This window comes from Plecotus auritus (genome assembly GCF_963455305.1).
Source record: "Plecotus auritus genome assembly, chromosome: 5".
NCBI classification, from domain to species: Eukaryota; Metazoa; Chordata; class Mammalia; order Chiroptera; family Vespertilionidae; genus Plecotus; species Plecotus auritus.
This window is the reverse complement of record NC_137776.1, coordinates 12391530-12409820: the sequence shown is the minus strand read 5'-3', so window position 1 is coordinate 12409820 and position 18291 is coordinate 12391530. Positions and strand designations below refer to the sequence as shown.

The following is an 18291-nucleotide window of genomic DNA, read 5'->3' as shown; positions in this document are numbered from 1 at the left end:
TTCCTCTGGGACAAGGATCCAAAGTTCAGACCTGGCACCTCACCCCACAAACCTCAGGTGTCATCTTAGCTAGAATCTTGTCCTCCCGCCAGGATATATTGATATGCCTTTGTGCCAAATGAAGCAATTTTTATGCACCATTTGCTAGTCTGTGGAAAAGGCAGGGATCAATATTTTTAAGGAACTGAACATAGACTTATAAATCTATGCACAGGAAAACATTCAAACAATAGCATATAAGCAAAGAAAGACGAACCCTGTACACATTACACAATTGTCTCTATTATCATCACTTTTGAGTACAATTTAGATTCTTGGAGTGAATGAGTACAATTTCTTTCTTCACTATCTGTCTCTTAGAAACTTGCAATCTTATATAATAAAAGGCTAATATGCAAATCGACCGAATGGTGGAACGACCAGTCACTATGATATGCACTGACCACCAGGGGGCAGACGCTCAATGCAGGAGCTGCCCCCTGGTGGTCAGTGTGCTCCTGGGGGGGGGGGAGGGGAAGCACTGCTCAGCCAGAAGCCAGGCTCACAGGCTGGTGAAGCCTCTCCCGCCTCCGCATCAGAACTAAGGATGTCCCACTGAGGGACCAGGTCTAAGCCATTAGTCAGACATCCCCCAAGGGCTCCCGGGCTGAGGGGACCCCTTCCCCCCAAGTGCATGAATTTTGTGCACCGAGCCTCTAGTATTTAATAAAAATATTAACAGGGATTTTTTTTTTTATTCAAGGACAAAGCAAGTAGTTTTCTTTATACTTGCACATGCATTTTGACCTTGAAGGGAATAAACACCACATTTGGTTTTATAATGTTACTGTGTGGTTTTCAATTTGGTTTCTGTTATGTTCTACAAACAGAAAACCCAGCCTGTATCTAATTTAATACCTATAAATTTCCACAGATGGTCGCAGAATACTGAGTAGTCTAGTGGATAAAGATTTTGCTGCATGTTTTCCAATTCGTGACTTAAAATTGTATTTTTACCACATTTTTTATTAAAAATTTCCATTGACTATTTTTTTTCCAGTGAGTGTGATTATAAAATAATTCTCTCAGTTTCACTAGGCATAAAGACATCTGATTTGACAAAGTTTGTGGGTTAGGCAGCCAAGTTAGACAGAAATAGTTCAGCTGCAGCTGAATAAAGGCAATAGTGTTAGGATGGTTGTCAAAAGTCAGATTCATCAAGACTAGTTTGATCTCAGTTTATATAATGCGCCACAGAAAATGGAAGTTTCTGAGGGTGGAGCCAGGGACGCCACTTTCAGAACAGTCATGAAATTCCTTATATGTCTGTGAATGCTCACAAATGAAGCCTTGTTCTCCTTCTACCTAAGCCGGTGCCAATGTGCTGAAGGGCACACCATTGAGTGCAGGGGGTTTAATGAAAAGAGCAGAGGGTTTAAACAAAGACTGATTTGAATGCGAATCCATCTCTACCACTTTTTGTGATGAGATCTTGGCCAAGTTATCTAACAAAAATAGACATGATATCTTCCCATGAAAGACTGGGCAGACAAATTTGAGAAGGATTCTCCCATTGCCCACAGTGAGCTCCACTGAGAGAAGAGGAAAGCCAATAAACAAATGTTGATTCTGCAGAAGGCTAAATACCTAAAAGAAGAAGAACCAAGTACATTAAAAAGTACCCATGTGTGAGAGTTTAGGAAGGCTTTTCAGAGGAAAGGACATTTGAGCTGAGTTCTGGAAAAGGTAAAAGTGGTTAAAATCCCTGAGGTTACCCATGACATCTTGAATGCTATCTGTTCTGACTCTCTGTGATTCCCTAGAGAACTGTGTTGAAAAGGATTTTGAGGTTATTCCCATGATCAGTGGCCTAGTAGTTAATCCCAGCCCCAGTCTACAGCAGTATCTCTAGGCAAGGTCTCAAGGATACTATAGTCCTCCTTGACTTATTAAGTTAGCCTGGACTATGGCCTCAGTTACTTGCTCAGAATGCCAATTCTCCCAACACCTTCCTAGCTTTCCCAAGCCTAGTTCTAGTCTCTGTAGTTCCAAATGTCTGAAGGAGTCTCAGTGTGAACCAGAAGACCCTCCAGCACATCAATAGCCATCTGGCTCTGGGTATTTTCTACCATATCATTTTCTGCTAAAGCACCTGCCTTCCAGGTAGGACCTCCATGGACAGTGATGCCTGCCTTAATGGAGCCTGACATGTCACAAGTCCCAGATGCAGCCGCAGAAGTGCTGCCTTCCCAGCAGGAGCTGGTCCTTCTAAATTGGGTCCATTTCCCCATCCAATCCCCTGATTTTTTTTCCCTTCCCCACCAGCTGATGTTGACGAGGAATCAGCAAGTCAATCTGCAATATTGCCAAATAAAATGCACTCTCCCTGTCTCTGAACCCAAGTCTTCATACAGGAAGAAAAATCATGCAAATCCCCCTCTCGATCATGTTCTCTTGTGGAGCACCAGAGCTGAGTGCTCCAGGAAACCCACAAAGCAAATATAATTCCTCTTTCATATGACAGCCCTTCACATCTCGAACACAGATAGCATGCCCTCCATGAATCACCTTTTCAGGCACAAATTACAAACATTATAAACACTCAATTTGGCACAAGTGCAGTCCATGCTGCTCAGCCTTGCACAGGATTAAAGCACTCAACAGTTGCTTTGTGATGATCCCTGACACTACTCCCCACAAATCAGCTTTCACCCCTGCACAGTGCCCACCCCCACACCACACACACACACCTACCTCCACCACCACCCACCCATTGCCTTTAATGCCCATTCCTGGCAGAGATGATCTTTTTTTTTTTCTTTTGTTTTTCTTTTTTTTGCCCTAGATATTCCCACACCTTGACTTTTAGTAGAAATTACTTGTGCGCAGCTACCTCCATCACAGTCTCTGCTGGATAATGCCCTGGTTCTGACCTGGACTTCTCCCAATCTTCAGTTTTCTATGTGGCATTGAGCCTTGCTTGATCATTTTTTTTTTTTCACAGAATACCAGTCCACTTTATTTTTTTTTAATTGCCACTGGGGGATCTTCAGGCCTGTATTCTGTTTTTGTTCCCTACTTTTTTCCACAAAGGACTCATTTCTTTTTTTCCAGCATCCCTCAATCTCAACTCAGATCCTCCCTTCTCTTTACCACCACCTCCCAACCTCACCTTCTGCTCAAGGTTGATTATTATTCTTTTATAAACTAGCCCTATTCCAAGGGTCACAGATACGTATGCAAGGTAACTCCCACTGATTTTCATTGGTCACTGCTTTTTATTCCCTCCAGCCTGTTTGGAATTGGGAATGACCCCATTTACAGGGAACATACTATAGGTTAGATGAAAATCAAAGCTTGCCATTGGCTTTATCAATGGTTTCCATTTCCCCATGTCTGAGTGGGAAGCCATGTTGCTCACGGATTTTGGCACCAATGAGTGGGAAACAGCTCCGGCTAACTGTGTGGATCGAAGCCAGTGATCCACTTGTACATGTCTTCAATTCCTATTTTCTTCTTTCACTGGTTACAACTCTCAGCCGCTGGAGGTAATCTCACCATGAGCATCTTCAAAATAACCTTTCAAAGCATTTGTCCAAAGATTATTTGCTTATTCCAACACCCATTTGTAACCTCCATGATGCATGCTTTACTTCTCTAGCACTTTCCATTCACTTTTCATTTCCCCCTTTTCCTTCTGCAAGTAGCCCTCTGGATATGGTCATTTGAAAAGAATGTGGGCTTTGGAATTCAACATCAGTTCTACTCTTAACTCTGCTAGTTACTAGCTGCAGGGCTTTGAAAGAATAGTAAAACTCCCTGAGCCTCAGTTTCCCCACCTGTAAAATGAGGATGATGGCAGCACTTTTCCTGCAAGGTTGTTGTAAGAATTGCTTTAGCTAAGTACACCCATGCAATGCCAAAGGCTTCCAAGTCAGTTTCCTCTCCCACTTCATTCAGAATAAGCTCATGAACTGAATCCAGCCTGGTGGCTTCCTAAGTAGGAAAGGAATACTAGAGAATGCTAGTCTTTATTCACAGATCCAAGCTTTCTGTCCTTAAAGACTAGTCATAGTTAAAGATAACTTTGATGTGCCAGGGGCAAAAGAAATGTTTCCAGGAGATTAGACACTATATCTGAGTTGCAGTCAACTACAAAGAGGAAAGCATGCCTCATTTTCAACAAGGTGAAGAAAATAAGTTACTACTAAAATGACTGCAGGATGGAGCAAAATGTTGTCAAGGTGAAGCAAGAAGAAAAAGGAAACATCCTAAGGAAAGGGCTGATGTACGTGAGAACTTGCTTGCATTGCTGTCTAAAATTTCAAATCACCTCCTGAAATGTATTTCCTAAATTTCTTCCCAGAGAGAGCCTCCTTTGTTGTTGTCGTTTGAATAGGTTAAATCACTAATGTGTTTTGAAAACAGTGTTGGTTGCTATGGTAACCTGACTGCCTGTGATAAAGAGCATGTGTCCTTTCCCTGGGCTGTTGCACGACTTCCAGCAGAATTTAGATCCCTTCTCCGTGTACTGCAGGCATCACTGACAGACCGTTGGCCAGTGTTGGTTTTGTGTTTTCCTCTGCAGCGTTCTTCAGTAGGATGGCTGAGGACAGGCTGAGTCACCTGGAATCTTTTGCTAGGGCCCTGTAAGGTTAAGGGGGAGATAGAAAAGATAGAGCCAACATCAGGCCAGAAACAGTGGCAGTGGTCTCACCGCGGCTTAACACAGCAGCCGGGATGGAGGTGAGAGGGAAAGCAGCCTGAAAAGAACATCTCCTGGGCAGACAGTTCAGAGTGTCACCCACTGCAGAGTTCTGATGCGAAAATCAATAGACCTGGCCTCTCAGCCTGGCGCCAGTCCTGTCTCCCTCTGTGACCTTGGACAAGTTTCCTAATGTCTCTGAGCCTCATTTTCTTCTAAAATAATTTCCAAGTTTCCCTCTCTAGTCCTAATCATCTATGATGGTAGGCTCCTGAGTTAGACCAGGGCTTCTGAAAATATGATCCAACGACTCATTGGAGAACTAAAATCTCCAGGCCCTGCCTCCAATCTTACAAATGAAAAGCTCTGTGTCTGAGGCACCTCAATCTGCATGTCTCCCAAGTGCTCCAGACAATTACTGTGCACAGTAAGTGAAAGAACACCTATAATAGAGTGCACCCGTGAAAGTAACAATTTCCAAGAAAAGGCTGAATGTCAGACTTCTTGCCAAATAGACCAGAGCAGGTTGAATTCTTCTAAGAAAAAATTTTAGAAGATTAATAGCTTCTGCCCTTTGCAGGAACCATTAGCCTTGTATAAACATTTTGCAAGTTTGTACTTTGGAGGGGTGGGCCAGGATTCAGGGTGCCTCCAAAACTCCAGCTGGCTCCCTTTGATGCGCAAGCAGCATGTCTAACATGGGAGGTGGGTTGAAGGCCTGTGGCATCTCCAGGCTTCCTGATGGCAGGTCCTACCATGGACAATCAGGGAACACTGGGGAGTTTCCCCCATTGGCCAAGATGTTGCAAGGGAAGGTTCTTATACCAAGAGTGCCCAAAGCTACAAAGATGAATGGACAAGGCCCTAGTATGACAAAAGTTAATAAGGTAATTGAATAGGAAAAACAGCCGTCCCCTTCCTATCCTTATAAGAACCACAGGTGAGCAGGAAGGGGGCGGGAGGGAGAGTAGGAGGATGGTCTTTGAGATGGGTGTCCACCATTCTCCCAGGTAGAGGCACCTGAATAAATCTCTTTTATATAAAATAAAACAAAGCCTTTAAGACGCCTAACCAGGTGCCAAAAAAAAGTGAAGCAATAGGAATAACTTTCCATGGAAAGTCATATTTCTGCTTTGCTTTGAGACCTCCCTAAAGAGTAATTTAAATTTGTAAATTCTCAAACTGGCTTTGCTTCAATTAACAGCACAGTGACAGCAACATTTTGCAAGTTCAATTCCAAGTAAATTACGTGTGTAGCAACTGTGGAGATGGAAGAAGGTCCAGACTTTATATAAAAATATAGTCAGTTTTAGTAACAACCCCACAGTTCAAAAGAGACAGAGAGTAAAAATGAGCATTTTTGCCTTTACACACACACACACACACACACACACACACACACACACACACACACAAGATTGGAAGAAACTGGATTATGAATTGCATCTATTGTGTGCCTAAAGCTGTAATGATTCCTATTTTGGAGACGTTTCCCCTGAAGCTAGAGAGAAGACATGTGCATTTGAAATTAGAGATGAAACCAAATATAGTTGCAATACAGAAGGGGAGAAATCCATGTGAGCTTGAAATACTAGCAAATATGATGGAGGAGGCAGCATCTGAGATGAGTCTGAGTGGATGTAAAATGAGGGGTAAAGATATTTGGGGGTAAAATATGTGGAAACAAGAAGAAGCAGAAATGGGAGTACCATGTTGAAAGAAAAAGGAAGATGAGCAGAGGTATATGCTGGGAACTAATAGGAGTTGGGGCTGACCCAGGTAGCTCTATCCTGCTTCCCTTGTCATCCACATTCCTACCTGGGACCAGTGGTTCCAGTGAGAAAGGTTATAGTGCCCAGACTCCCCCTCCATTGTAGACCAAGCCCCACATAGATGAGCAGAATCTTTGGGTCTTTGCAGGACCCTGATCACAGAGAGGGAGATAGTGATGAAGGTTGGAATGGCATGAAACAGTTGGTCCTCTGATTTTGGGGGCAATGAATCTCTGAGTATTGCAGGCAAAGGACCTGTAATATACCCTTTTACACAAACTGGGAATTAGAAGGGGCTTTCATCTAGGGACCAAATGCCCTCACCCCATATTTTCTTTCTCCTCTTTCAGTGGAATCTTAGGACATACTCTTTCTTGCCCATTCTTCTGCTATAGGGAAAATTTTTGAGATAAAAAATACTTTACTTTTTTGAGACTGGATGAAGAGGATAATGCTTAACTCAATGAATAGCTAATAGCAGAATTTCAAGTAATAGTATAGGAGATACTAAGCTTAAATAAGTAGTCCATCATCTAATGGTGTCTGAAATATACCTGTGAGGCCCTCTCTGTCATTTAGATTGGCCATCAACTATGAAAAAGAATGATCTCTCTAAGACATTTGGAGGAATAGAAATGATATCATACTATCTATTGGGGCTCCTAAACTGTGTGTTTCTTTATGGCTTCCAACCAAAAGCCAAGAGAGCAAGAGTTAACCTCAACAGAGTAGGAGCTCATTCTAGGTAACTGCTATTACCATATATTGAAAGACCTATTCATTTTTATTTAACACTCTTTATGGAATGTATGGAATGCTCACTATGTGCTGTCTCATTTGTTTGTTAGCACTTGTTGGAGAGAGAAAGAGGAACGAAATACCTAAGCAGTGATTCTCAAACTCCTGGCTCCATTGCCTAAGTTTCTGATTCAGTGCATCTGAAGTTAAGCACTTGAATCAGTATTTTCAGCAAGTTCGTTCAGCTACTGGTGGTCCCTGGTCACACTGAGAAACATTTCACAAGACAAAAACAGGATGTGGAGGTCAAGAATGAGAAACCTTGTGTGGAAACCAAGCAGGCTGAGGCTACAGTTGGTTAACCAAGAATCACAGAAGGCTCAGTGGGCCAGGCCTGCTAGCTGATAGTAACACAGGTATGTTTTCCCCACATTTGTGAAATAGTTTATTTGGAAGCTTCAAGGAAATGTTCTGTTTGTCATGGAAGCAGATCAAAGTGGCTGCAAGGGTCATGGTTCACAACACTGGAGTTGCCATGACAACTGTAATGGGTGGCCCAGTAGAGTTGAGAAAGCTGTGGGTAAAGAAAGAAAAGGTGAAAACCCTGTGCTAAAGAGAGTGCAGTGTGATTTATCAAGAACTGCTATACCTGTGGTAGCCCACTTAATATCTCAAATAGTTGTGAAGAAATCAAAAGGACCGGGGCTGAATTCTTCCAAAAATGGTTTGCAGGTAATAACCCTAACCCTAGTTCTTGAAGCATTTGCCCTTTGGAGTTGTTGTTTTGTTTTTTGTTTTTCATTTTGTTCCCAGTATGTCTAATATTAGAGGCCCCACCTACTGCTGAATGAATTAATCAAAAGCAAATTCAAACACAATACTCAAATACAAGGAAAATAAGAACAACTCTGAAAAACGACCACCACAGATTTTATTTAATTAAAAATATTATACATGTTGTTGCATTTTCATGGAAAATATTGAGTTAAAAAACACCAACAGTGTTAGTTTTCAGAACCCTTAATGCACCCCATTCTGCTACCTGCTTCTTTGTTCTGTCCATGGCATTAACCGAGTGTATAACTGGAGCTCCCTTGAAGCTCATACCCATAGGACTCCCGGAATGAGCCATTTTCTTGACAGCGGTGTTCTATCAAGTTAACTCTGGTTTCCTTGAAAACCATTAAAAGGAGCTGGCATAAAAGCCCAAAGCACATGTCAACACCAATTCAGCCCAACATGTCTGCAAGAATCTGCTATGACCGTATCCAGTTTCCAGGCTAGTTAGTAGGTGATCTTATATTCTATCTGGTGTATTAGTGTCCTGAGCCCCTTCACCAAGCTTCCCTTGAACTCACGGTGGGAAGACACTGCCATATAGTGTTTATATTCAAACTATCAGCAAGTACACAAAAGCACGTGTGGCCCCCATGCACATTACTAGCAAATAAAAAATACATACTGGTACAATACAACCCTTGGAATCACCAGCTCAAATATAGCCATGTGAGTATTCTTAAACTATTCATTTAATTATACACCTGTTAGGAAAAAATACCACAGCATAAAAACTTAACTTGAAAATATCATTTCAGCTAGAAATGTCTCACATGGAAATCCTTTGCTTTCCCAGGACTGTACCATCCCTTAACTTACTTCCTTGATTCCACATCATAATGCTGCATCTGCATATTGCTCCCAAGTGATGCTTTTACTAAAATTGGATCTGATGTGACAGAAACATCCTGGCTCTGTTTTTCTGCTCCTTTGCTTTAAATTGTAGTATACCTAATGTGGGTTCTGCATCCAGCTTTACATTAAAGAGAGATGAATCCCCCCAAAGTATAAAAATAAATGAAAATAACTGGATAGCAAAAAGGTGGAATTGCCTCAGCTCTTAGAAATCAGAAAATGGTCTTCCTCTTCGTAATGGTCTCTCAATTGATGGGAATAAAATATGGCTGAAATTGCTTTTCACATTCTGGCTCGGTGGGGGGCATTTTCACATAGACCCCTGTAGTAAGAGGACTTCTTTTCTTTAGCTGCCAAATAGAACAAGAAACGGTAGTTATTCTTGAGGAATACAGAAGTCACTTCTAACCATAATAGGACTCAGCAACTATCAGGTTCCTCCCCTGTTGAAAAATGAATGTTCACAGCATACAGAATTATAAGCCGCGGGAGATTTTCTTGATTGAGCCATTAAAATTCAGTTTAGATAAATAACCCTGTGCTATGAATGCAAAATAGCAATTATTTTCCCTGACTGAAAGATAGAAGAAAAAGATTTTGAGAAAGCTTCAGAAAAAAAACACCCCAAATGTGTATGATAAGTGACTGGATGTTGTCTGTGGGGGAACGAGTTTGATAAGATAATGAACTTTAGTTATTCTGGCTGAGAGCTGTATTTCTCATTTCTAGTCTTCATATACTTTTTATTACTTTCTGTCTGTCCACATCAGCTCCCAGTTTTTATCATCTAGTAAATTAAGCTCCAGGTCCAGCATACTATTCTGTGAGGTGATTTGTAGCAAATGGGGTAAGAAGAAACTACAGCAACAGAAGAGGTTGAGAGAGGATTTTAGGAGAGAGAGAAAGGGGAGGAGGAGGAAGGGGGAAGTAAGCAGAGAGGCAGGCAGGGAGAGAAAGAGAATGGTGGAGGGAGGGAGAGAGGGAGTAGGGAGGAAAGAGAGGGAGAAGTTTGTGACAAAGCCAGCCGTAGGCAGCGGTGGCTGAAAATGACTGTCAGAAAGAAATCCTGATAGGGGTCCAGATTCCATACCTTCTCTTCTACCAACAAATTGTGGTAAATAAAAAATGGGGTTCACTTTTGCTGGGCTGGAAGGGAGGGAGGTCAAGACTTCCCGAAGTTTCCCAGTTAAGCTGACTGGGAAACAGAGAGCCCTAGAGAGGTGTTATGTGGACAGCTACAGTGCAGACAAGGAAGACACAAGTTGGGTTCACAGAGATGGCTTCCTGGTGACGTAGAGAGATGTTAAGGGAGAGAGTGAAATTCATCCAGATGGATGGTCTTCTCTAGCAGCGTTTTGTTCAACTTAATCTTGGGCTTCAGGGTTCTTAACCAAAGCACATTGTCATGAAGATAAAGAGCAAAACAACTGCCCCATGTTATTCAAACGGTTACTCAAACTGAAACCTTCTTCAGAAACACACAAATATTCGATGTCAAATACACTCATCTAAACTATTAGTCATCCTGAAACCTCAAAGGCCAATGCCTTGGGTTCTAGTGTGCTCTCTACCACTGTCCTTCGCCTTCCTCATTTATTGCTTCATCTCAAGAAAACGAAAAGCGTCGTCTGGTCAGTTGCTATCACTAAAGGTATCCCCATCCAAATTGGTGCGTTGTCAGCATCACACTCACCATTTTGCTCAAAGAAACAGCTGTGATGAGGAAACTGTAAAAAAATAACCCCGAACTAACTGCTGCAAGGATCCAGAGGAGGAAATCAGAATCCGGGCATGGTTCTGGATCTGCAACAGAAAGCAAAGCAGAACTTCCCTGAGCCACTCTTTAAACATTAGGGCCTTACTTCCATTGATGAAAAGCTGAAGAAATTTGAGCTTCCAGACTTTAATAATAGGGCTACCCATCGATTAAGTCCAACTACTCAGGGCTACTGCCCCAGGAGTGTCATATCAGAGGCATAAGAGTACACTGGATGATGGTTATCACTCCAGAGTGAGTGCCCCAACCTGCCAATGGAAAGAAGACCTTCTCCAGCCCATTTTAGTTTATAGTCAGAATGCTGTTTGGGTTGCCAGCCATGCTATCAAAAAGGCTACCAGGTAGTATGCCAGAGAACTTTTAAAGAGAATTTTCACAAACCTATAACATGAACCACCTGACATTAAGGAGCGAACCTATTTTTATGCAAAGAAGACAGCAGTGCAAAAGGTGTTAGGGTAGTGATATGGCTTTGCTCACCAATGACATAAATCTGGGTTCCATTGCCCATGCCCACATAGTAGGGAGGTGGGTACAGGAGCTCCACCTTGCAGATGTAGAGGCCCATGTCCATGGCTGTCAGCCCTTGGATGGTGAGGTTCACTTTGTTTCCACTGGAAGTGCCAATGCAGGTGGAATCATCTAGGAAGGTCAACTCCTTCTCCACCACGTACGTTGTGGCGCAGACTTCAGTCATCTGGCTGCCAACCTTCCGCAGCACTGTCACCCGGACCTCGGCAGCTTTGCCTGAAGATCCATACTCACACACAAAGCTGGCTACACCCCGGCTGCTGGCCAGCACTACTGCAGGCTGGGTCACGTGCATCCCTAACATGGAAAAACCAAAGAAACTCTGTGAACCCGTGCTCACCCACCACCAGGCCCAGGTAAAAGCCAGAGGAGATTTATCTTTGATAGGCACCCTCCCATTAGCTTTCAGTTATTCTCTTCTCCTTAAACCAGCCCATCACCACCCTCTATCCCTTCCCTTTTCCACCCCCATCCACCTTTCCCTCTATCTCTCAGCTATCTTCCAGCTACTCTCCACAAAGGTGTTTCTTATTGGCCCTGGCTGGTTTGGCTCAGTGAATAGAGGACTGAGGACTGACAGGGTACCTGTGTTGGCCTGGGAACTGAAGGGTCCCTTTCCGGTCAAGGGCACATGCCTGGGTTGCAGGCTCATTCCCCAGTGTGGGGCGTGCAAGAGGCAGCCAGTCAATGATTCTCTCTCATCATTGCTGTTTTTTATCTCTCTCTCCCTTTCCCTTCCTCTATGAAATCAATAAAAATATGTATTTTTAAAGGGTGTTTCTTATTGGAAAATAGTTTTGTTTTTTTTTTAAGGCAGTTGATTGTGCCAGAAAGAACATTGATGTGACAAAGAGAAGACCTGGCTCTTCCATGAAATATATGATTTGTCATGCCTCCCCTATGGACTTCATTTTCCCTCACATGTAGGAAAAGGGGAATGGTTAGATAGTATCAGAGTGCCTTCCAACTCTGGTATTCTAAGATTATAATACAACTAGAGGAACTATAGTTCAGGAACTATGAGTAGTAGAGAAAATGTTGGAGGCTGAGGTATAGAATATTGCCTTATATCTTTAAGCATCCCTCAAAAACTTTTGCCTACATTTCCCTGGCCCTATACCTCTATTACCCATGAGTAGCTGCACGTTGGCTCACTGTATCAGCCACCCCCTTCTCTGACATTATTATCATAGAATGAGGGATGCTATAGATGAAGAAAGCCACAGAGCAGAGGGCACCGGGTCGTTTCCTCTCCGGGCTGAGGCATCCCTGCTGTTAACTTCTGTGGGCTTTTCCTGCCACTGCCACCACACCTTCCGCCACCCTCTCTCCTCACTTAAGCATCCTCACGGGGTGCTCTTTTTCTCTCTGGTTTCTACAGGATAAGAGAGGCCAGCTCTTCATACAATCATACAAGTGACATCCAAAACTTGGATTGAACCATCATGTCACTCATTCTGCTCAAACTTTTTAAAAAGATTTTTTATTGATTTTTTGAAAGCAAGGGATAGGGAGAGAGAGCGAAACACCGATCAGCTGCCTCCTGCACACCTCCTACTGGGAATCTCTCAACCCGGGCATGTGCCCTGACTGGGGATTGAACCAGCAACCCTTCAGTGCATGCAAGGAACAATTCCCAACTAACTGAGCCGCCCTGGCCAGTGTTCTGTCCAAACTTTTTGATGCTTGCATAGCACTTACTACAAAAACAAATAATGTCAATAACATTTCATAGCCTTCATGATCTAATCCCACCCTATCATTCCAGTCTGAGGTTCCAGGATACCGCTTCCTGTGTATACATTACTCTGTATTGAAGGTGCTAGTTTTTTTCCCGAGGAACGTGTACTGGACAACATCCATCCTTAGAAGAGACAGCAATATAGCAGCAGCCATCGCCATAGTTAATCCAGCGGCCTTGATTAGACAATAGTCTCCTTCCTCAGCCCTCATCTTCATCTATCAGAGATGCCCTCTGAACACCCTCTGCACTGCATAACTTGATTACAGAAATTAAGTTCTGTAATAAAGTTCTGTATTAAACTTTTTTGTGCACTAATAACACCTCCTCCAGCTTATGCCTTGAGAGCAGCCATTATATCCTGCCCAAATGGACACTCAGTAATCATTAGTTAGTTGACTCTTAAGCCGAAAGAAGACCAAGTTTCCTGCCCCACCCCAGGCAAGCTCCCAATGATCACTCCTAAGTCTGGTCACATTCAATTTCCCAGCGTCCACCATGGGAAGATTTCAGTGACAGTTTGAGATAAATGCCCTAAAAAGGAAATCTGAATATTTCTAAGGGTACTTAATCTTTAATGTGAAATAATAAAAGGCATATGAGTATTTCTAATTCAGTAAAAATTAAATCGTTAAACATCTTCGACTCTATACAAACTACATGGTTTCTTAGCGAGACGGTCTAGCGAGAGATAAGATTGAAATTTAGTGGGAATGCTCATCATTCTGCACCGTGTAACGAACCTGGCTTCGGCCTCTAAAGAGCTTTATTTCCTCTGAAAACGGGAGAATTTGCTTCTGAAGTCCACAGGTAGCTCAGGCAGCATTTAAGTATCTTATGCAAGACTGATGGCTTGATTCCTTTTTTTGGTTCACCATTTCAAACTGCTTTCATTTTTAAATCAGCTAAGTAGTTTACAGAGTTGATTAAGAGGACCTTGAAATCTTGAATAAAGCAGGCTTAAATTTTAAACAAGCTGGCTAATTGGTTTATGAAATTGAATTTGAGGGCCTTAAAACCTTGAGTCCGGCAGGGAAGAAACTTTCCATGATTTTGCTCCAATTAGTGTTTTGTTTTGTTTTAAAGAAAAATCCTGAGCTTGTCCTGATTCCAAGCTCAGATGTGTTCAGGACTGCAGGTATCTTTTCTCTCTTAAATTACTCCATTAACTTTGCAGCATTTTCCTTCAGTCTTACCGAAGTGCATGAAAAACCAACTCAGAGGAACTTCTTCATCCTCTACGCAGTGCCTGGCACGCTGCGATGGGCTGTACCTGTGCTGCTGCCCGCTGGGCCCTCCCCAGCCTGGACTACAGAGCCTGCGGGTTGCAGTGTTACCTGCAGCTTCTGGCTTTGCTAGAAATCACTGCCCTTGACTGCTGACAGAAATGAAAGCCGGGTGGGAGAAACGCCTCCTCCACCCTTCGTGTTCACTCACCTTTGGAGAAGACAGGGATGAGAAGAAGAGAAAGCAGCGCGGTGCGGGGCCAGGTCCTGCCAGGCAGGTGCCCCGGAGCCCCGCGCCTCTGGAATCCAAAGCCAGCCATGGCGCTGCGGGAGCGGAGCTCGGGACTTCAGGAAGCGGAGCGAAACCTTTCAAGATCCCGAAGCTTTGAAATGTGTTTGAACCCACACAGAATCACGGACTTTATATAGCTGGCTTCCCCATTCAGTACATGTAGAGGGCGTCTGAATAAAAGAAGGCTTTTTGTTTTGGTTTTACGAGAAAGGAAGCCGTGGGTTTAGCTGTTACGTCGAAACGATACCCTCAAACACTCAAAGTAAAACTGAACAAAACAAGCCCATTTGCAGGTGGAAAATTGTACTCACTTTGAAACTGAAGCTTGTTCTTCACGTTGAGGATAACGCGGTGGAGACTTGGAAAATTTCCTGGAGTGCAGGAGTCCCCCTGGATCCCAATGGTATCCAATTGGGTAGGCATCTGTTAGCATCCAACACATTGCAGCGATACCCCGGAAACTGCCAAGCTGCCTCCCTACAGCTAAGGGCAGCATTAGTCTGGAGACATCATCAATAAAAGCTCTGCATCCTACCTGTGAGGCACCATCCCTGGCTTTACAAATAGGAGTGCTCATTTCTATAAGCTCCAGTTAGCATTTCTTTGAAAGAAAATACCAAAATCACAAATAAAAAATAAACTGCTCTGCCTCTGGTTTTACAAATTAGAAAAGAACTCGGGTGCCCTGGAAAGCCTCCGCTCCACAAAGAGGAACCAGAGTTGGAGAAGGTCCACAAAAAGTCCCAGAGATTCAAACTTTCCATAAGAGGTCAGACGTTGTTTTCATGGGATTTTTTTTTTTTTTCAAGCAGAAAATCCAAGAACTAAGGTTAAATATGACTGAAGTTCTTCAATTTATTAAACAGGACACATGTTCCTCTTATAAGAGAATAAATACTGAGCCCTGAGGACCCTTCCTTAAAACTGGGGCGTTGTCACATATGTCAATGATGAAAGAAATATTTATTGAAAATCCATGATATTCCAGAAAGTGTGTACACTACGGATTGAATAGTGACCAGATGAAAACAGAGTCGATGCTTTAAGAGACTCATAGAGGGCTGACAGGCTAACAGACGGTGACAACGTGCAATGTGGTGTTGCCTGCCCCAGCCCTTTGGGCACACAACTCAGCACAGCAGAGTATGCATCCAATGCCTCCTTTTTTACCTTGTCTCCCAGCATTCCCTCACACGTCTCCTTCCTCTCCTTGTCCCCAACACGCCTCATCACTGCCTTTTTTTCTCCCTTTATCTTGTTCATCCTCCTTTCCATCCTCTAGGAGTTAGCTAAGGTGTCAGCTCCTCCCCTGACCTGCCTTTTTGCTATCCTCCCCTAGCACCTTAAGCCCTCAAATCCCAGCTGAAATGCCAGACGGCAATAACAACCTGATGGGCATTTACTAAGGGCTAGACCGCAGACTGGACACTGGAAGTACAAAAGTGAAAAATGCACACGCCTGCCCTTGAGAGTAACTCACAGCAGCGAACCCCGTGGTTGGGAGAACGTGGATCAATGCTGGATTTGAGGTATTGCACAAGCTGTAGAGGAGCCATTGGTTTGGCCTGTGGAAGCCAGAAAAGGAGAGTAATCCACAAGCAGTGAGTGGGTGGAGAAGTTTAGGATGAGACGAGATTTATGGCTTAGGAGGTAACGTGGTGCTGCCAAGAATTGCTCTACTGCTTGTCAAGTTTAATCTCATTCAAGTCCCAAGACAATACTACAAGGTAGAGATTATTGTTTTTCTCAATTTATAAATCAAGGTACTGAGCATTAAAGAGACTTAGCCAATCCCCCACTGAAGCGAAGACTTTAAAGTCAAAGAGAAGTAAATTTGAATCCTAGCACAAAGACTTGCTAGCTGTTGATCTGGGGCTGAGAGCCCAGAAAATGGTGCCTACTTCTCAATGTCATTGCAAGGATTAAATGAGATAATGCATGTAACATGCATAAAAGACCTCTTTTGGCAGCTGGTCACTCAATAAATAGGAGTCCTTTTTATTTCAATCACTGAGGAAACAGAGGTGAAATTTACTGGAATAGAAAACATAAGAAAAATATATTGAATATGATGAGTACAATTTGAGCATTTGAGTTTAAGGTATCCATAGATGATCAAATGGAGAGATATAAAAGCAATTGCCAATATGGATCTGGAACACAGGATAAAGATCCAACCCAAAGACACTAGTGTAGACAACAATGAAGCAACTGATGAAAACTTCAGAAAGCCAAGGCACTCTAGAAACATTTTTTAAATGAAGAGATAAATGGATGAAAACATTTAACATAAAAAGACATAAGGGTTGTAATAGGAACTTTCAAAGAAGTCTTACAATGTCCCCCAATTATATTTTTATGGAGCTACTAAAGGCCCAGCACACGAAATTGTGCACGGGTAGGGTCCTTAGGCCTAGCCTATGATCAGGGCCATCTTCCGCCCACTTTCCAGTCCCCAGTCCTGCCCCGCCACCACCCCAGTTCCCCTGTGGTTCCCTGTTGGCCATTCAGTGATCGGAGCCTGTGGGATGGGGGGAGGGACCGAGAGATGGTCAATGCACCTCATAGCAACTGGTCAATCGGTCGTTCAGTTGTTACGCCATTATGGTCACTGGCCTTTTATTATATAGGATATCTGCCATAGCAAGAAAATTCAATGGTTGTGAAAACCACTGGGTGAAAGAATGTTGGTGAAAAATATATATTCACATATCTTATCCCATAGACTACTTGATAATTACAAAGGGGGAAAAAATAAAGGATAAATCTAGCAGCTACTGGGCATGCAGGAGGCAGCCAGTCAATGATTCTCTCCCATCATCAATGTTTTTGTCTCTCTCTCCCTCTCCCTTCTTCACTGAAATCAATAAAAATACATTTTTAAAAAATATAGCAGCTATTGTCTTAACCTAGCAATCAAAGCAAAGATCACCCATGATGAGACATTCTGACACAATGTGCCTCCAGACACAAGCACTGAGGAGACACTGCACCTCTGCAGTGTGATTGCAGGAGTGTTTAAGCTAGATCTCATCATGAAAAACAATTGGACAAATCCACATTGGGATCTTTCTGCAGAAAAACTGACCACAGAATTGGGCTTTGATTCCTCAAAAATGTTAATATTATAAAAGATTAAAAAGAAAAAAAAACTTTAAAAACTATCTTAGTTTAAAGGAGGTTAAGAAGACACAAAACAAAATCTGATGTGTGATCCTTGATTGAAAAAAAAACCAACTAAAAAATATGAGACACTTGGGGAAATTTGAATTATACTATATTTGATAATAGCATTGTATTAATGTTAGATTTGCTGAGTATGATTGTTGTATTGGGGTTATGCAAGGAAATATTCTTGGTTTTAGGTGGTATTTATTTAAGTATTAGAAATAAAGTCTCAGGATGCTGGCAAATAACTCTCAAATGGTTCAACAAAAATATGAGTGTATGTGTTAGTAGAGAGAGGGAAACAGTAACATAATGTTAACAACTGGTGAATCTGGGTGAAGAGTATATCTGTGTGTTCATGGTACTATCCTTATAAATTCTTTGTAAAATTGAGGTTTTTTGAAATAGAAAGTGGGAAGTAAAAATTATAAGGTCACTATTAATATGGTAGGCATCAATAAACACACTGAAATTTAAAAAGAAGAAGTGGCTTGCTCAAAGTTATTCTTCATTCCCCTTCCTCACATCTGTTCTCCACCTGGCAGACAGACCCTCGTGGGAGAAGACCCTCAAGGATGATTGGGTTCCCTGGCAGTTTGGCCTTTGGGAGGGATCAGCTGTTGGGAGGCACCAACAGATCACAGGACATGAGAATGGAGGTCAGGGTATT

The 18291-nt window shown here is 42.7% G+C and overlaps 1 protein-coding gene across 1 annotated transcript; it reads right to left on the bottom strand.

Moving 5' to 3' along the window:
* Window positions 1–8104: 8104 nt before the first annotated feature.
* Window positions 8105–14588, bottom strand: CTLA4 (cytotoxic T-lymphocyte associated protein 4). The gene is made up of 4 exons (XM_080669101.1): window positions 14373–14588; window positions 11144–11491; window positions 10580–10689; window positions 8105–9236 (listed from the first exon to the last, which is right to left on the bottom strand). The coding sequence occupies exons 1-4, from the start codon at window positions 14479–14481 to the stop codon at window positions 9132–9134; spliced, it is 672 nt and encodes a 223-aa protein (XP_080525227.1). The 5' UTR covers window positions 14482–14588; the 3' UTR covers window positions 8105–9131.
* Between the last annotated feature and the right edge of the window lie 3703 nt (window positions 14589–18291).

Bases quoted from the DNA above. Each gene is read 5' to 3' on its own strand.
- CTLA4 (XM_080669101.1), bottom strand. From the start codon at position 14,481: ATGGCTGGCTTTGGATTCCAGAGGCGCGGGGCTCCGGGGCACCTGCCT. The intron at 11,492-14,372 runs GTGAGTGAACAC...TTTCCATGTTAG, and splicing joins CATCCCTGTCTTCTCCAAAG to GGATGCACGTGACCCAGCCT. The intron at 9,237-10,579 runs GTGAGTGTGATG...TCTATTTGGCAG, and splicing joins CTGTTTCTTTGAGCAAAATG to CTAAAGAAAAGAAGTCCTCT.